At 38.7% G+C, this 16,640-nt stretch overlaps 1 protein-coding gene across 11 annotated transcripts in view; it reads right to left on the reverse strand.

Annotated features, from left to right (window-relative positions):
• The window catches only part of NSUN6 (NOP2/Sun RNA methyltransferase 6), a 27,762-nt gene extending 11,181 nt beyond the window's left edge, over window positions 1–16,581 (reverse strand). For 3 of the 11 annotated variants that reach the window (XM_069776567.1, XM_069776557.1, XM_069776546.1), the window contains exons 1-7: window positions 11,193–11,924; window positions 10,289–10,444; window positions 8,545–8,624; window positions 7,233–7,342; window positions 4,369–4,522; window positions 2,655–2,736; window positions 115–234 (exon numbers count right to left, since the gene is read on the reverse strand). In XM_069776567.1, coding sequence (XP_069632668.1) covers window positions 115–234; window positions 2,655–2,736; window positions 4,369–4,522; window positions 7,233–7,342; window positions 8,545–8,624; window positions 10,289–10,444; window positions 11,193–11,267 — 777 coding nt within the window. In that variant the 5' untranslated portion in view covers window positions 11,268–11,924. The other 8 variants (XM_069776488.1, XM_069776504.1, XM_069776526.1 and 5 more) reach the window with 8 other exon arrangements.
• Window positions 16,582–16,640: the final 59 nt, after the last annotated feature.

Genomic DNA, 16,640 nt, shown 5'->3' on the forward strand with positions numbered 1-16,640 from the left:
TCTGCTGTTGTAAATTATCTGTGCATTCTGACAGCTAAGTGAAGTGAGCTGTGCAAATGAACAGTGGCCAGGCTTTCTTCACTGAGACAGAAAATGCTCAATGACTACTCTTACCTGGTCATGCATTAATGTTGCAAGATGGGTTGTTTTCCCTCCAGGTGCAGCACACATATCCAAAATTCTCTCTCCTGGCTGAGGGTTTAAAATATGGCTCACAACCACGGAAGGCAAGTTCTATCATAAACACAAATATGGGAGAATTCAAACCTTATGTTCTGTATTAAGGAATGACAAACTCATTGAAACAAAAATTCATTTAGCAGTGAAGATACCTATGATATGGCTGTCAGTTCCTTAACAGAAAATGAACTGTTGGGATTATATAAAAGAGACAGTATAGGTCAAAAGTCTCCAGTGGCTCCTTTTTTATTTAAAGCTGTATATAGAGTATCTATGACTGAAGTTTAAGTGTTTATGACTATGGAGACTACAGTGCCAAAAGTCAAAATAAAATAAGCTGATACTATTACAGACACAGAGCAGCTCTGTGTATTACAAGTATTATATATCGACCTGTTTATTGGAGCATTTACTATATGAACATGCTGATGTAGTATAGTAATGAACAGTAAGAACAACAGGCAGGAGTTTAAACTTGCTGAATTAAGGTACCAAGAAGCTGAACTGTGCTATTAATTGTATAAAGAGAACAGATGCACTGAAGAAAAATAATATGCAATAATTGTGCACTGTAGTGCATCTTACACAACATGGAAATATCCTGAAAGATTCTCTTCTAATTTGGTTCAACACAAAGGTATAAAAATCTTTTAAAGTTGTCCTTACTACATGTTGTCTTTGGATAGCACAGTTTCGAGTTCCATGCCACAGTGTTCAAAAAAATGAATAATTCATCTCACACATGGCAAATTCAAGTCAAAAAAGCCAGGCTCAAAGGGTTGTGATCAGCATCACAAAGTCCAGCTGGAGGCCAGTCAATAGTGGAGTACCCCATGGGTGGACACTGGCACCAACGTTGTCTAACCTCTTCCTTAGGGACCTGGATAATGGAACAGAGTGCCTAAACAAGTTCACAGGGGATACAAAACTGGAAAGAGTGGTTGATAAAGTGGAAGGTTGTGCTGCCATTCAGAGGGACCTGAACAGGCTGGAGAAATGGAGAAACAGAAACCTCATGAAGCTTAACAAACAGAAATGCTAACCCCTGCACCTGGTGCACCCCATGCACCAATACAGGCTGGGGCTGACTGGCTGGAAGGCAGCTTGGCAGAGAAGGCCATGGGGATCCTGGTGGACAAGAAGTTGAACATGATCTAAATTCTCATGTGCAACAGTCTCTTAAATAACCTGTCTCTCTAACAATTCTGTTCCTTGAAAGCAAGTACTCTCATAAGCTGAATCAGGGAAGAAAAGGCCTGTTCTTTACTGCAGGCCATGAGACAATATATTGCTTGATAAACTATGGTTTGCCCACACCGGAAGACAGCACTGATGCTGATTTTAAAATATTAAGATCAATTACAGACAGATTATATGCATAAAAATAACTCATCTGCTGGACTGACTCTTCTGACAAAAGAAATAGTGACTAAGACAATTCAATGTAATAAAGGATTTAACTTACTATCTGAGTGATAGTTATATGAATCAAATGAGATAACTTAGAATTTCAGAGAATATCTTTGAACAAAGGTTTATTTGACGTAAAATTTACATTCACTTTAGAGATTAAAATAACTTTTTTTTTGAAGGCTGAACAGCTTGATTTTGTTTTAAACTCTGCTTCTAAATTGTCATATTTATATTAAAAAAAATACAGTACCATTGTTAGCACACTAGTTGTCATAGGTATCTAACTGAGGTGTTCACCTAATCTTTTTGTGCCATCAAACTGAAATCAAGAATTTTACCTGATCTAAGAAAACTAGAAAGTTCCATGATTTCATTATCCTATTTTTCAACATATCACAGGTGGCCACTTGTCATGTCTGACTATTGCTTTTAATTAGTTTTATTGTGGAGGAAAAGGAGTATAGGTATCACAGAAATTAAAGATGCAAAAGGAGAAGCTAGCTTTAAATAAGTTCTTAAATTTTACAATAAAAACTACACAAAAATTTGTCATTCTTCGGAAGCTCTGGAGTTTTATGGTAAGAGGCAGTGAAAGCTGTGCTACCGTAAGATTTGTCATGGTTATTTTGTTCAGGTGGATCTTTTTCATTAGGGCTAAAAAGATACAGGTTTTCTCTTCAACTTAAAGTCAACCTACTACTATTTGGAGACTTTCCTGATTATCCACAGAAGGATGAACCCTGAAAGAGGCTCATATTTCAGAGTTCATAGGCATATTCCAAAAACTAAAAGTTCTATGCAGACTATCTATGCAAAAAGAATTTCTAAGTTTTTAAGTTAATATCTTTTAAGTTACTTTGAAGTCCCTTATCATATCTCAGATGCAGTATGATTAAACCACCTACATGTAGATACCAACTTCATTCTAAACACTTTTTCTTTAAATCCAAAGAGTGAATTAGGTGCCATAATACACAATGAATAGATAAAGTATTAATGTGTGCTTAGAAGATATTCATTATTTTGCAAATAGTACAGACTTATTTTTGTAACAAACATACCTGCAAAAACAAATGACCGGGGAGCACATTGTCAAACGAAGGACTAAGGTAGACTGGCTCTATCATTCTTATGCCCATCCCACTGAAAAACATGAAAAAAAACATTTCAACTACTCAGATTTATAATTTTTAACAGTGTTCAGTTAAAATCATTATGCTTAAAAATGGAAACTTGAAACAATAACCTTACAAAAATGAAAGCACTTACAAATCAACCAAGAAAAAATATTTTTACAATTCTGTAATCTGATATTCTTTAAAAGTACATCATTAAGCTGGGTAAACCATAACAAAAAATGTATTACATTATAAATTGGAACTATCTGTAAAAATTGCATAAAGAAAATTTACCTTTTTTGTATACAAGACAAACTGAGATCTAATGCAAGCCTTGATAATGTAAGGAAATGCTTAAAACCAGATTTAAATATGTTAATTTCAATCCATAACTGCTTTTGGCTAGCCATGTACACACTAGGGCACTGGCATATGATTTCCTACTTTGATCTTCCTCCATTTTTCTAGACTGTCTGAGATTTCAGTCAAATAACTAAAGAAATTCTATTTCAAAAGCCTCACAGGAACATTGATTTGCCTGCAAAGTGAAGGTTTGAACTTAGAAGCATCCTAAAAGTTTTAAATATGAAGTTCTGACACAGATTTCATTAAGTTAAGACAAATGTACAAAGAAATGGATAACAATAAAACAAGAAAAAACAATACTGAGCCTGAATACAATAGATTACTGAAGAAAACAAGAATGAGTATTATTTTGCATATGCACTGCACAGTCCAACAAGAAGGAAGGATATGAGAAAGGAAACTTGCAGACATGAGACTTAATGCTGCATACTGCCATTCCATGTCATCAACTCAACAGGTATATCCTACCAATACTTCTACTATATTTAAGCTCTAATAAATCAGAAATCCTCTGACAATGTAATATTTTTGACTAGACCTTTTGTAGTTTGTTCTTGGGATGTAGTCTCGGTCATTATTTTGATGTTCATGCTCTCTTACACTGCTTTTTACATGTGTTTTAGATGACAGAAGAGGAACCATATGCTTTGGCAACAAAATAGAAAAGCAAGTAATCTTGAAATAGATAACTACCTTGGCAAATACTATTAGTTTTTTTTAAGATATCTGACCTTATGTTCTGTCCCCTGCCCCACCAAAAAAGGCCCCTACAAATATTTTTATGAGATGGAGAAATCGACAAGGCTGCACTTCTGTTCCATGCAGATAGGAAAGTGGTACAGAAAAATTTACCAAAATGCAGTTTTACCACAGTGAGAATGTTTGTCACTTCTGTTTGTTCTATATTATTGAAGGCATATGCTAAACAAAAATTCTGAAGAGGCTCCCATTTATTTCCTCCTACCACTCAAGTAAACTGGTATCTGGATACCTCTGTGAAACTAAATGTTGAGTCTGCTAATACTTACTGTAGTACTTTAATCATAATTGCCATCACACTGCTGCTACCTTAGCTGTGAAGTTACAGAAGACAGCAGGAGGCACAATTCTATTATATTCCCAGAAACTAACGCTTCCCAAAAAATACTGGAAATCCCAACATGCAACAGAGGTCTCAGTCAAAGCTATCTTGTGGTTTCACATAGGGTACAGAACATTTCAAAATGTCTTCCCATCTTCTCTCGTCCCTTTGCAAAGTTGTAGGTATAGATTGCAGTTACTATGGACTTACTTCAATGGGCCACTTGAACTAAAGATTTCACTGCGACTCACTTCTGAAATCCCATTTCCAAGGAAAACTTTGACTCCTTCAAATTCTTTGGCTCCTCTTTTACATTTCCCTTCAATATCTGAATATACTGAGACCAGATCACCAGCTTTCATAACTGCGCAAAGAACAGAAATTTTGAGATTAATGTTATACTTGACAAGACAGTAGTGACCAAATAATTTAGGATTTTCAGTAGAATACTTACTTGAACTCCTATATCATAGCAAAACTTAAACTTTCTTAATGTAATCAGAGAAGATTAACTGATATTAGGCTTGAAAGTGTACATGGCGAACGATGGCTATGAAGTGACTAGAGCTATTGGGAGACACAAGGTTACAAATCAGACAGCGTGTCTTGTTTTTTAAAAGGCTAGACAAATCCTCACTTTATTTTATCACTGCATGATCACCTGTAAGTTTTAAGCGCACTCTTCAGGATTCAGTCCTCTGTGTGTGCTCCAAGCACGCAAATACATCAAATGACACTGGTTCATACTTACTGTACAAAGACAGCAATACTAAATTTGTCTAATGACCTCTCAATAGCTAGGTAGAACATAGCTATTGCTACTTTTTCTCTAACTATTCCTTTGACACAAGTGATGATATATTCTTGTTGAAACAATTTTTCTGGTGTGGCTCTCCTCCCTCAAAGGCAACTCCTATTGTCAGTAATTCTCTAAAAGAGCTTTACATCTCCAGTTAAAACCCTCCAGATCAGTAAAGTATGTAAATACACAACAAACTCTAGAAGTGTAGTCTTAGGGATATAAAAAACTTTCTGAGCTAGAACAAAAATAGATGGAAAAGGAGGATGGTTTAGGTGATTTTGCAGGATAGTGAGCAAGCTCTATGCACTGACTGGCTGAAAAATATGCTCAAAAATAAAGGCCTACGCTGACAGCAATAACCAATTTTCCAAAATTACATTTCTGACGTGTCTGACTGGCTGGAGCAACTGGCAGATATGACAAGTAAGACTAATGACAGTTCAGCTTCCCAAGAATTCTTTGAATTGTATTTAGAAATCTTTTTTCCCATTTTCAAGTGGCCTTCTGAATATGCACAAATGCCCTGGGATTCTTAAATGGTAATATTTGTTCAGTAGCCACTAAACATTTCTTTTTTTGTATAGCTTCTTTTTACACAATGTGACACAAAACATTATGTGATAGCCTACTGTTATTGTCTGCTTAAACTTCACTGAACAAAAACTTGCAGCAATTTAACTCTTCCATCAAGCATATTTGCCAATGATTTTTTGCAGTATTCAAACATAAGGGATTTTATTACACTCTCTGCTGACAATCATCCTTTCAAAATGCATTAGTACTGTGTACAGGTCTCAAGCTTTTTGTAGCTTATACTGGCATTCCATAAACATAAAGCTTAGAGTTTGATTAGATAAATTAAACTCAAAGCCCCCTGATAATTAGTTTATCCTCATTTAGGTTGCAAGTTCAGTGATTAAATGTGTGTTTTTGCTGTACTCTTTTTTTCCCTAGTTAGACCATCTGTGCTTAATACAGCCTTATTATATTTGGCCTCAAGTGGGTAGCATGCCCTTTTATTTTATTTTACTATCTGCAATTCCCCTGAAGTATTCCTAAACTTTTATAGTATCTTTTATTTTCTTTGGATTGATATTGCACACATAATTACATGCAGCAATTATGATAAATCACTAGTTGACTCAAAGAGGGATTTGAATATTTATGAGGTTGTCTAAATAAGCAGTTTCAACAACTGCTATGGCAATATACTTATTTCATTATCAAATCCTTGATTGAAAAACATTCCTGTTCAGTGAATGGGAAGGTTTTTTCCTGAAAGGCAATGAAGTTAAGTGTCTAGATAAATGCTTTCCTGACTCACTTTGTTTAATAATAAGAACCATGATGATTAGTAGATCTGAGGTGATTCAACCAAAATTATACTGGTTTCACATAAAGTTAATTTGGCCTTTAAATAAAAAATAAATAGGCTGCTGAACACTAAGCATGTATATCTAGATATTTTTATCTTGTCTCACAAGCACTGAAACAAAAATTTTCATTTCTTAAGAATCTGACATTTACATTGAAGATTTTTCTCATCAATAGAAAAAAACCTTTTTACTAGATCTCTCATGTACAAACAATATCAAATGATTTGCCAATGGATTAAAAAAAAAAAGAAAAACCATTTTTTTAGATCTGTAACTTAGAATCTGACAGGATCATGAAGGCAAGTGCCTTTGTGATTGAATGAAGAAATAACACATCTGGAAATAGTATATATTAAATAATCACATACATCCAGTCACCATCCAGATGTATCTGTTGTGGCATTCCTTTTATTCTTTTTTTTTTTTGTGTGTGTGTGACAAGACTGGAAAGTGGCAAACTTCTGTGAGTTTATTCTACTGAACATCCATATTAAAAGTTACAGTATTCAGTAGTAAATAAACTCTTAAAAAGCCAGGTTTTACTTTGAACATGCTCTTTAAAAAGATTTTCAAATGAAAACAAGAAACTGAAATCCTTGAGAACTAATACTTCATCTAGGAATTACAAATGGAAAAAGGAACTTAAAACAGGCCAGGTGAGAAATAATTACATACAATTTATCACAAGTATAATGCAAAAAATAGTGGAAATCTCAAAACAAAGCCAGAAAAACTTTAAAAAACGTATTTACCATAAATTACAACTATAAGCTTAATTTCAGCTGTAAATAGAAAAAAAAAAATTAATGTCACTGTTTATCAGAAATTGTCATCAAAGGGTGGCATTTTTTCCGTCCTCTTTACAACTTAACTGGGTGTATTTAGAGAAGTCTTACATCTTGAGGTAGATATGATTCCAGGGACATAAACATGTGCTCCTCGAAGTACTGCATATCCACAGTGGGCTCCAACAATGACTTCAGATGAATGTTTTTTTAAATCTCGCCTAAAAATACAAAACGTTGCTCAGTTTTAAAAAAAAAAAAAGTATACTGAAAAAAACCAAACAACCCCCAGGTGAAGTCTAGTTCATAAATACTGTTTTTGTCACAATGTAACAGAAAAAATAGTTAACTATCATGTATTACATTTAAAAGATTTCTTTTAGTTCCAGAGGAATCAAAGAAAAGAATCAAGAAGGAAACCAGTCCTCAAAATAAAGCAGGTTGTGACACATTCTGCCACTATTATGAACCTGACAGAGGAATACAAATAAATTATACTTGGATGGAGAAATAATCCTCTATCCCTTTCTAGGCCAGATGATTGTAAAGTGATTTTTTGTGTTTAACAATTGCCAAGTACTTCTATAATAAATGTATAAGCAGGTGCAAGGAACTTTGCCAGTAAGAATTGTGAAGATGACAGTTACTTGAACTTATTAAAGTGTAAACATATTTTAATACAAAAAGAACAGAATGTTCAGAAAAAGGTGCTACAAAAGAGAATTAAATGAATGAATGAAGAATAAATAAAAGCATTAAATGCTATTTTAGAGTGCGCAGCATTTACAAACTAGCACTACTTGTTACCAGTCTCTACCTCATCATGATATAAACTGAATCTGAAGTATGTTAGTCTTCATTATGAACAAGATACTTTAAAAAAAAAGGTCCATCAGTGAATTCAATAAAACAATGAAGAAATTCCATAGGGGCAGACACAGATGCAACATGAGAAATATCCAAACATAGCTTAAGAATGAAGAATGAAGAGTCATTTTGTAGGGGATAAAATTGACTTAGGAATCCTCTCGGCAGTATTGATCCAGTCTCCCGAAGTCTTGCTCTGGACCTGGTTCCAGTGGAAGAAACCCCTGCCTGTATTTAGCTATAGTTCTATATTCCACCTCAAAAGTTTAGTTCTTGTGTCTGCCACCTACCTGGCTTTCCAGAGAGGATGTATTTATGTTACATTTTCCCTATAAGAAGTTCATCTCATAAATAAGGAGAGAACTCTTACGTTTTCTTACATCTTTTAAGGACTAAAACTCTGACCTGGTTAGGATATGGACTGTCCACTAGGTCTCAATATAAATGAAGTTGTGCTTCATTTATAGTGAGTTAGTTATTGTAACTGTTTAACAAGAAGTCTATAAGTAAAATATGCGTTATGACATTTTAAGGCTAAAGACTAAAAATTTCAAACCTGGGTCCAATGACAGGAATTAATAAGACGTCCTGGAGTTTCGGGTGCTCAAGAACTGGAACACACAGTCCTTTAAATTGCTGTTTCATTAAAAAACATAATTATTAAGCAATACTAAAAAAACTTAGTATTTAAGTACTTAATTAGACTGAAAACTATTTTTCCATTCATAATTTATAGCTGTAGAATACAAACCCCAAATGTAATGAAAACAGTTAAGACAGGTTGGGATATAGTGTGTAAGGAGACACTCCATATTAAAAACACTGGTATAAAAGACTAATTAATTTAATAAATTGCGAAATACCAAAGCCGCAAAGGGATTCACTGAGAACTGACTTCAGGGAGTGGGACAGTGTTCTGACACTCACAGCCTTACCACTGGTTTTTGCTTTCTTCTGGAAGAAGGTTGTGTCAAGTTGCCATCAGATCACAGTAACACCACCAGAGAAGCTTGGGTCTAATCTGTGTTATCTTTTTGATGTTTTTAATTATAAACCACTGTTTAACTCTACTTACATATTGCCTGTCTTACTTAATATGCCAGGTTGGTAATACTTTTAATCTTTCTTTTCAGCTTAACTTTGATTGGGTACTGAGAGCTGAGTTGTGCATAGTTGAAAAAAATGACAGCTTGCCATATTAAAACTGTTCCTGGACTTTAAAAAGATGCTGTCTTCTCACCTGAGCCTTCTAAACTATAACCTTAAAACATGCAAAACCATAAATTAGTTTGCATCTGATAAATAAGTATTTTCTCTTAAGAAAGAAAACAATCCCTGTGCATAATTTTGTTAAAAATGTAGTTTCATTTTCTAATATAACCTCAATTCAAAATACAAAAATTTTATGAAAAGCCAGTCTTAATTCAGTTTTCAGCAAAGCATTTTCCCTTGAAGTAAAATATCATACTGCAATACCCATTTCCAGATTTCTACAATCAAGCTAAAATTAGCATAACTCATTACCATTCCAGCCAGCAGAATACTGTCAACTGCCTCTGCATCACAGAAATGTCTTGGCTCCTGTCATGCAATAGTTCCCTGCACACCCACTAGCATTAATAATCTACTTAAAGAACTGGGTCTTTTCAGACAGAGTGAAAACGTAGGGTAGAGTTTCAAAATAATCTACTTCTTAAACATAATGGCTAACATATTATCAGATAAATACATGTTTAATTAAGGTAAGTAAAAATCCAGAAAATCTTATAAAGATTAAAAACAGGTTAAAAAAAGAAAATAGGGCAGCTGCAGGGCATCACTCTGGATCTAGTTTCTAAAACATACAGATTTTCTCACTTTCCTAAACAGTTTGTGCAATAAGACATACAGCCATTCTCCTTTAATTTTAAATTAAAGTGTTCTAAACATGCTGAACACAGCATACTGAACTACAGTTTTTGCCTCTTTCTACCATCTTCTCTAGACTTATGATGCCTTTACAGTATTGACTACAGTAGTACCCCAATCCTATCTAAGGTCTGGATCTGCCATATGAAAAAAGAGTTAGTTGTCTTTTTCCCTCTCCTATTGCCTTTATCCGACGTGTTAGATGAGGAATACTGCTGGACAATTTTCATTTAACATTTAATGCTGACAGGAAATCAATATGATTGCATAATGTTAATACTAGTGGACATGTATTAAGTTAAGGAATAGTTTCCAATAGTGAAAAGCTCTCATAATCAGGCAAAAGATGAAATATCCTGTTATTTTTGCTGTAACAAAGAAATTGCACAAACCTTCTGGATCTCTTCAAACAGCATTTTTTTCACATGTTTCACTGAGGCCAAGTGGGTATTAACTCTAACAGTTGTGAAACCTGGTGGATGAGATAGATGACTTAACAGAGATTGATATTTACTCTCCGCCTCCTGTGTACCTAAAGCAGTGATAAGCTGAAAGTGAAAGAAGAGATTTTATATTAAAGAGATTCACACAGCAGCCTCTTGCTCAGTGCAAAAGAAGCACTGAATAAACATTTTGTAGAAATGAAGGAATATGGTTGTGTGGTGTGCAATAGTGAGGAATGTCTATGTCTGGAGGCCTAATTCCAGTGAAAACCTCATAAATTTCTTGAAAAGGACTTGTTGGAAAAACAAGTTGGATTAGCAAGATCATTGTAAGCAGGCTGCAGCAAGTACGAAAAGTAACTGCTAGCGAGGTCTGTGATACTGTACAAAGAACAGTCCTAAGGAGATGGAAGAGTATATTCAAAACTATAAATTAATAACTCTTACCATGATATACAAAAACATCATTTTTGTGTCCTTTGACATTAGGAAATCATAGATTGTCTATAGTATTTTTGGTTCTACACTGGGGTAAAGGAGTATTTCTTGTAAATATTATGTAGTTAATAATTGGTTAATTTTCTCTGTGATCATTCTTCAGTAGGATCCAAAACTGAAGTCTCAGATTTATGCTAAGTTTAGTTTAAGTATTTTTATGTTACTCTGAGCTAACGAGCATAAAGAATAATTTTACATTTTAAATAGAACTATATATAAAAAAATCTGTGTCTAATGTGAACACAATACCTTATTGTAAGGTATTAAAGTCACATAAAATATTAAATCAAAGGACTATTAACAGTGTCCAATTAGTGAATATTTGTTGATGATTAGTAGCATCTATTTCACATACCTCATTATTTCTGAACACTTTGGTGAGATACTCTTCAACTTCATGTTGGAAAGAGATTTTGGGGAAAAAAGACATCTTCCTTTAGTTTTTTAAATCTGCTGGTAAAGAACTGAAATAAGCAAAATATTTTCTTAGTGGTTTTTATCATATTATGTAAGTTTATAAATGTAACATAAGGATGTACCACAAACTAAGCTGCAGTTTCTGATTCTTCTGTTTTAATAATGCAATTTTACTGTGCTCAAAATTCCAATTAGCGCTCAAGATATGACTGTAACACTGCTGTTAATTACATTTCAGAACATGTTCATTAACATGTTTAGCATTTCCAATGAGGCTACTGGTATCCTTGCTGTCACATCCTTCCCAGCCATACCTTCCAAGGCTACTGTATCAGTTTGAAATGTGAAGAAAGTGTCACCACCTCTAAATCCTGTCCCATTAAAGTTCCCTTACCTATCCTTGGGGAGAACTTGCTGTTTAGTCCTAGAATTCACTCACAAAGGCTCCTCACAGAATTTAGCTTTGACTCTTCTAAGTCCCATCTTTGAAATTCTTATTCTATTACATCATCATATCTGTTCATTTTTAGAGATAATCTAATTTTTCCCTGTCAGATTTCTTTTTCTCAAGCTTAACTTCTTAGGTTTCCTCCATAGTTCAAATTATCCAAACTTCATAACGGGGGAACGTGTGCATGACTGTGGACAATGATTTGTATTTTTTCCATATATACTTACAAATTAAAGAAGGACTATAAGTAACAGTTTTCTCTTGAGTCTGTGTTTAATTCACAGTAGGAATAATGAAGCATTAATGCCACAGAAGCTCTGCTGATCCTTACTGAAAATCTTCAAACTGTCTAGTGAAAGATTGCATGGTTAAAAGGTACAGGAAATTTCCAGATGTTGCTTTAATTCCTTCTGCAAAGCATGAAGTCCCTATTGTAGCTCAGCCCTGATGCAGCTTCAGCTTTTATTCTTTGTAATTATTCTCTGTTTACTTTTCTCTGTAGGTAATAAAATACAGTTATCTTCCCAAATTGTATCTGCCCACCTCTATATTGCCTGTATTTTGAAAGATTATATACACTTCAGTCTGAAATGAGACTTCCTAAAAAATTAATAGTTTGTTTACACCAACTTAAATAGAGGAAAAGTGAGAACACCCCCCCATCAGTGAGGTTTATTCCATCCATAACAAGGAAATTTGAATACTGAAGTACTACATTTTCACTGTATTAAACATACTTGGAGAAAATACCTCAGAAAGTTTGGTACTTGTTCTATTTGAGTAAGAGGCTATTTGTCACTTTTATCATACAAAATCCCTTAAAAATATCTTTTTTTTGATATTTCAGATTCAGTTGAAGTTGTAATGCTAGAAGAATGTTATGTTTTTTAGATTTAACTTTCAAGCCCAGACAAAGGCAACTTTCAGTTTCATGGGTAGGAGTTTCAAAGCCTTATTCCCAACATCACCAGCCTTTGAAAAAAAAGAAACTGTAACAGAATTGATGAACTTCTTTTTAGAATCTAACAAAAGGACCAAAAGGATTTACCTTGATATTTCTAATATATCTAATAGTACCACAATAGTTCATATTGCAACCGAAATTACTGAAGTTCACTTTTAACATTTCAGACTATGTGACATGTTGTGCTGTCCTGGTTTCAGCTGGGATAGAGTTAACTGTCTTCCTAGTAGCTGGTACAGTGCTATGTTTTGAGTTCAGTATGCGAAGAATGTTGATAACACTGATGTTTTCAGTTGTTGCTAAGTAGTGTTTAGACTAAAGTCAAGGATTTTTCAGCTTCTCCTGCCCAGCCAGCTAGAAAGCTGGAGGGGCACAAGAAGTTGGCACAGGACACAGCCAGGGCACCTGACCCAAACTGGCCAACAGTGTATTCCATACCATGGGACGTCCCATCTAGTTTAGGAACTGGGAAGTGGGGGCAGGGAATCGCCACTCGGGGACTGGCTGGGTGTCAGTCGGCGGGTGGTGAGCAATTGCACTGCGCATCATTTGTACATTCCAATCCTTTTATTACTACTGTTGTCATTTTATTAGTGTTATCATTATCATTATTAGTTTCTTCTTTTCTGTTCTATTAAACCATTCTTATCTCAACCCACAAGTTTTACTTCTTTTTTCCCCGATTTTCTCCCCTATCCCACTGGGTGGGGGGGGAGTGAGTGAGTGGCTGCGTGGTGCTTAGTTGCTGGCTGGGGTTAAATCACGACACGTGCCTCTGAGCTGTTGTCGTAGGATGCCTACATTATGGGGGGGAGGGCTGGGAATAATCACCAAACCCCCCTATATGGCTCACATTTGGAAAGTTTTTTCTTCAGAAGCATAATAAAGTAGCATCTAAAAAAATCCCATACTTGTGAATTTTTTAAAGAATTGGAATCCTGAAAAGAATCAAGCAGGCATTTGAAAACTTTATGAGCCCTACAAGTCACTTCAGTATTAACATTATGAATGTATCTTTTTAGGACGTTAAATGGGTATTTTATGACAACAGCAGAATCCCACAGAATGACTGAGGTGATCTCACAATTACAGTTACTTCTTCATGGAAAACCAACCACTGATCTGACAGCATGTTGGCAAAAGGACTTGTTTCTTCCTTGTTTTTAAAATGTGACTGAATGCCACCAAGAAACATGAGCCAGTGGGTGGTCAAAACCAAAACCTCTCTTGGTCAAAAACACTGCATACAAAGGGCAGAACTGCAATAAAGTTCCCTAAATGTGTTATCAAAGGGAAGCTAGTCCCATGATACAAAATAACAAGACAACTATGTCAACAGTGCAGAATCTATGGTTAGAAATTTCATACTAAAATAAAAAAGTTATAATGTGCTAGAAACCACTATCCTTCTAAACAGGATGTCAAGTTTATTACAATGCCTGCAATATAGTGAGAGCCAACAGAAAAACAAGAATAAAAACAAGGAGATGTCACTTCTCCCTGTGTAGACAGAGTAGACGTCATGCAGAAGCAAGATGCCAAATCTGTGCTTTTAACCACAGTTAATGAACATTTTAGGAAGTCAAGGAACACATAACAGGAGAAGTTAAGACTTGACCCTGACTAGTTTATAGGGTCTGCTACGAAACGTTACTGCAGAAGAGCTGCTCTGTCACAGAGCAACTGTAAGGCATGTGGGCTCAACACATGCATTCAAATGACAAATACAAGAAACCCACTATCATTGTGCTTAGTTCAGGGAAAGGAACAACACACAAATGAAAAGCAATTCCTTGGTTAAAAAGAGCAGTTAAAAGAATAAAACCACTGTAAGCAGCCTGGAAATTTTAAAACCACACAACTGGAGGTTCAGAGCACACCCACACAACCTGCAGCTTCTGCTCTGTGTGTATGTCTTTTCAGTGCTCATTAATCTCAGAAAAGATACAATGTAGCTTAGAAAGGTTCAGGGAAAGGTGATGACCTATAGATCGGGAATGGCTGTCAAATAAGTAAAGACTGAACAGTTTTCAATCTTCCAGGCTGGAGAACATAGTTGAGGGGGGCAGGATAAAAGCTTATAAATTCAGATGTGGGAGGAAGACAGGCTAGTGAGGAAGACTGTCCAGTGCCTCCTCAAAGACAAGAGTTAGACTTCAAACAGAACTAGCAGGAGGCTGGTTCGAAACTAGAGAGGTATTTTTTTCCACAGACCTGCTGTGCAGTATACCTTGCCCCGGGAAAGGCTTGACGGACTTCAGAAGAGAGCCCTTGAGGGAGCATCAACCCCTGTTCACCACCTCCTTACGGATTTCCCTGTGCCTCTGTCGGGAGCTGGGGGAGAGGGGGAACGCGACGCCGGACCAGGGCTTTGATCTAAGCACGCACGTAAGCACTGCGAGCTGTCACACGTAGCCAGCACCCAGAGATGCCGAGCCAGATTTAATTTTCAATGCCCCTCTGCCCACCCCGTCCCACACGAGGAAAAAGCCAGTCGGCTCGTTGCTGTGGGGAACGGAATTGGGGGCTCCGTCCTTTAACTCCCCCACCCGCCCCGTCGTTCACAACACCAAGTGCGTGGGGGGGACGGGGGTGGGCACAGCTCCTCGCAGCCTCCCTGAGGCCCTGCGCGGCACCTCAAGCCAGGCCCAGGGGCACCCGGGAGGCGGCGCTCCTCAGCGGGACGCTCTGCCACGGCCCCCTCAGCCCCCGCGAACGCCGCAGGAAACACAGGCCTGCCCCGACCCGGGAAGCCACGGGAAGGGCGGAGCACGCAGGGGCCAGGCCGCGTCCCACGCTGCCCCGGCGGCGCGCAGACCCCCGACACGCCGCCATGTCCCCACCTACCGCCGGAGCCAGGCCGGTGCCTCCTCCTCCGGGGCAGCGGCAGGAAGTCCCGCCTCTGCGGCCCCCGGGGATTGGTCGGAGGCCGACGGGGCGGTGCCGGCTCGGCTGTTACTATGGGAGCCAGACACGCCGCAGCAACGTGGCCGCCCGGCCCCCGGCGGGACCGCCCCCCTCCCCCAGGGCACGGGAAGGGCGGCCGCGGGGCCGACCCGGGCCCTGGCCACCCCTGCCGCCGCTTCACGGGCGGCCGCAGGAGTTTCCCCCGCGGGCAGAGCCCGCAGCGCTGGGCGGGGGGTGTCGCAACGTCCTTCTCCCTCCCTGGGGTTTCGAGGTCTGTGTCTCGGAAGGGCCGCCCGCGTGGCTGCCGGCCGCTGCCCGCGGTGGGCGGCGGGTCCCCGCGTTACGGGGCAGCAGCGAGTTTGCGACGCTGCAGTAGCTCAGGCCACAAGTTCAGTACGCAACGCCGGCATGTAAAGAAACTAATTTGGCAAAACGTTGCTGACAGCGGGCTTTTTGTTTTTTCTCGCACGAGCGAGCCTAAATGCTGCCGAGTGGATTAAAATAGCAGGCTTTGTATTTCCAGCCCTCCCGCGCGGAAGTGCCTGCGGATTCCTTCGCTAAGGCGGAGCAGGGTCCGTGCTCTTCCACCGACCCTGCCGGGTGAGGAAAGCGGCGTACCCGCTCAGGAGGTCCCTGTGCAAGAACCCGTAGCCCAGCACTGAGAAGGAGTCCCCTGGTTTCAAAGGCTTTGCTATGCGGGAAAGAACGGAGTGCCCTGAAAACCACAAGCCCTACCGTAACGAAGGCCGTGGACCGGCCACAGCACCGCCCGGCGACGGGAAAAGGAGGCAGCCGGAGCAGACCGGCAACGCTCGCGCTCCAGAGCCGACCACCGCGGCCGGGGCTGCTTCTCCCCCGGGCGGGGGGGGGGGGCGGACAAGCACACCCCGCGGGACGGCTCCCTCCTCCCCGGCCGCGCTAGACCCCGGACCCCTCGGCTCTCCACCAGCCCTAGGAAGAGCCCGGCCTCTCGCCGCGGCTCGCCTCAGAGAGACGCTGCCGCGACGGCCGCTCGCTCCCGCCGCGGGCGGACGCGATGACGCGCGGAGCGGCACGGCGCGACA

The sequence above is a fragment of the Haliaeetus albicilla genome, chromosome 2 (genome assembly GCF_947461875.1).
Source record: "Haliaeetus albicilla chromosome 2, bHalAlb1.1, whole genome shotgun sequence".
Taxonomy (NCBI): Eukaryota; Metazoa; Chordata; class Aves; order Accipitriformes; family Accipitridae; genus Haliaeetus; species Haliaeetus albicilla.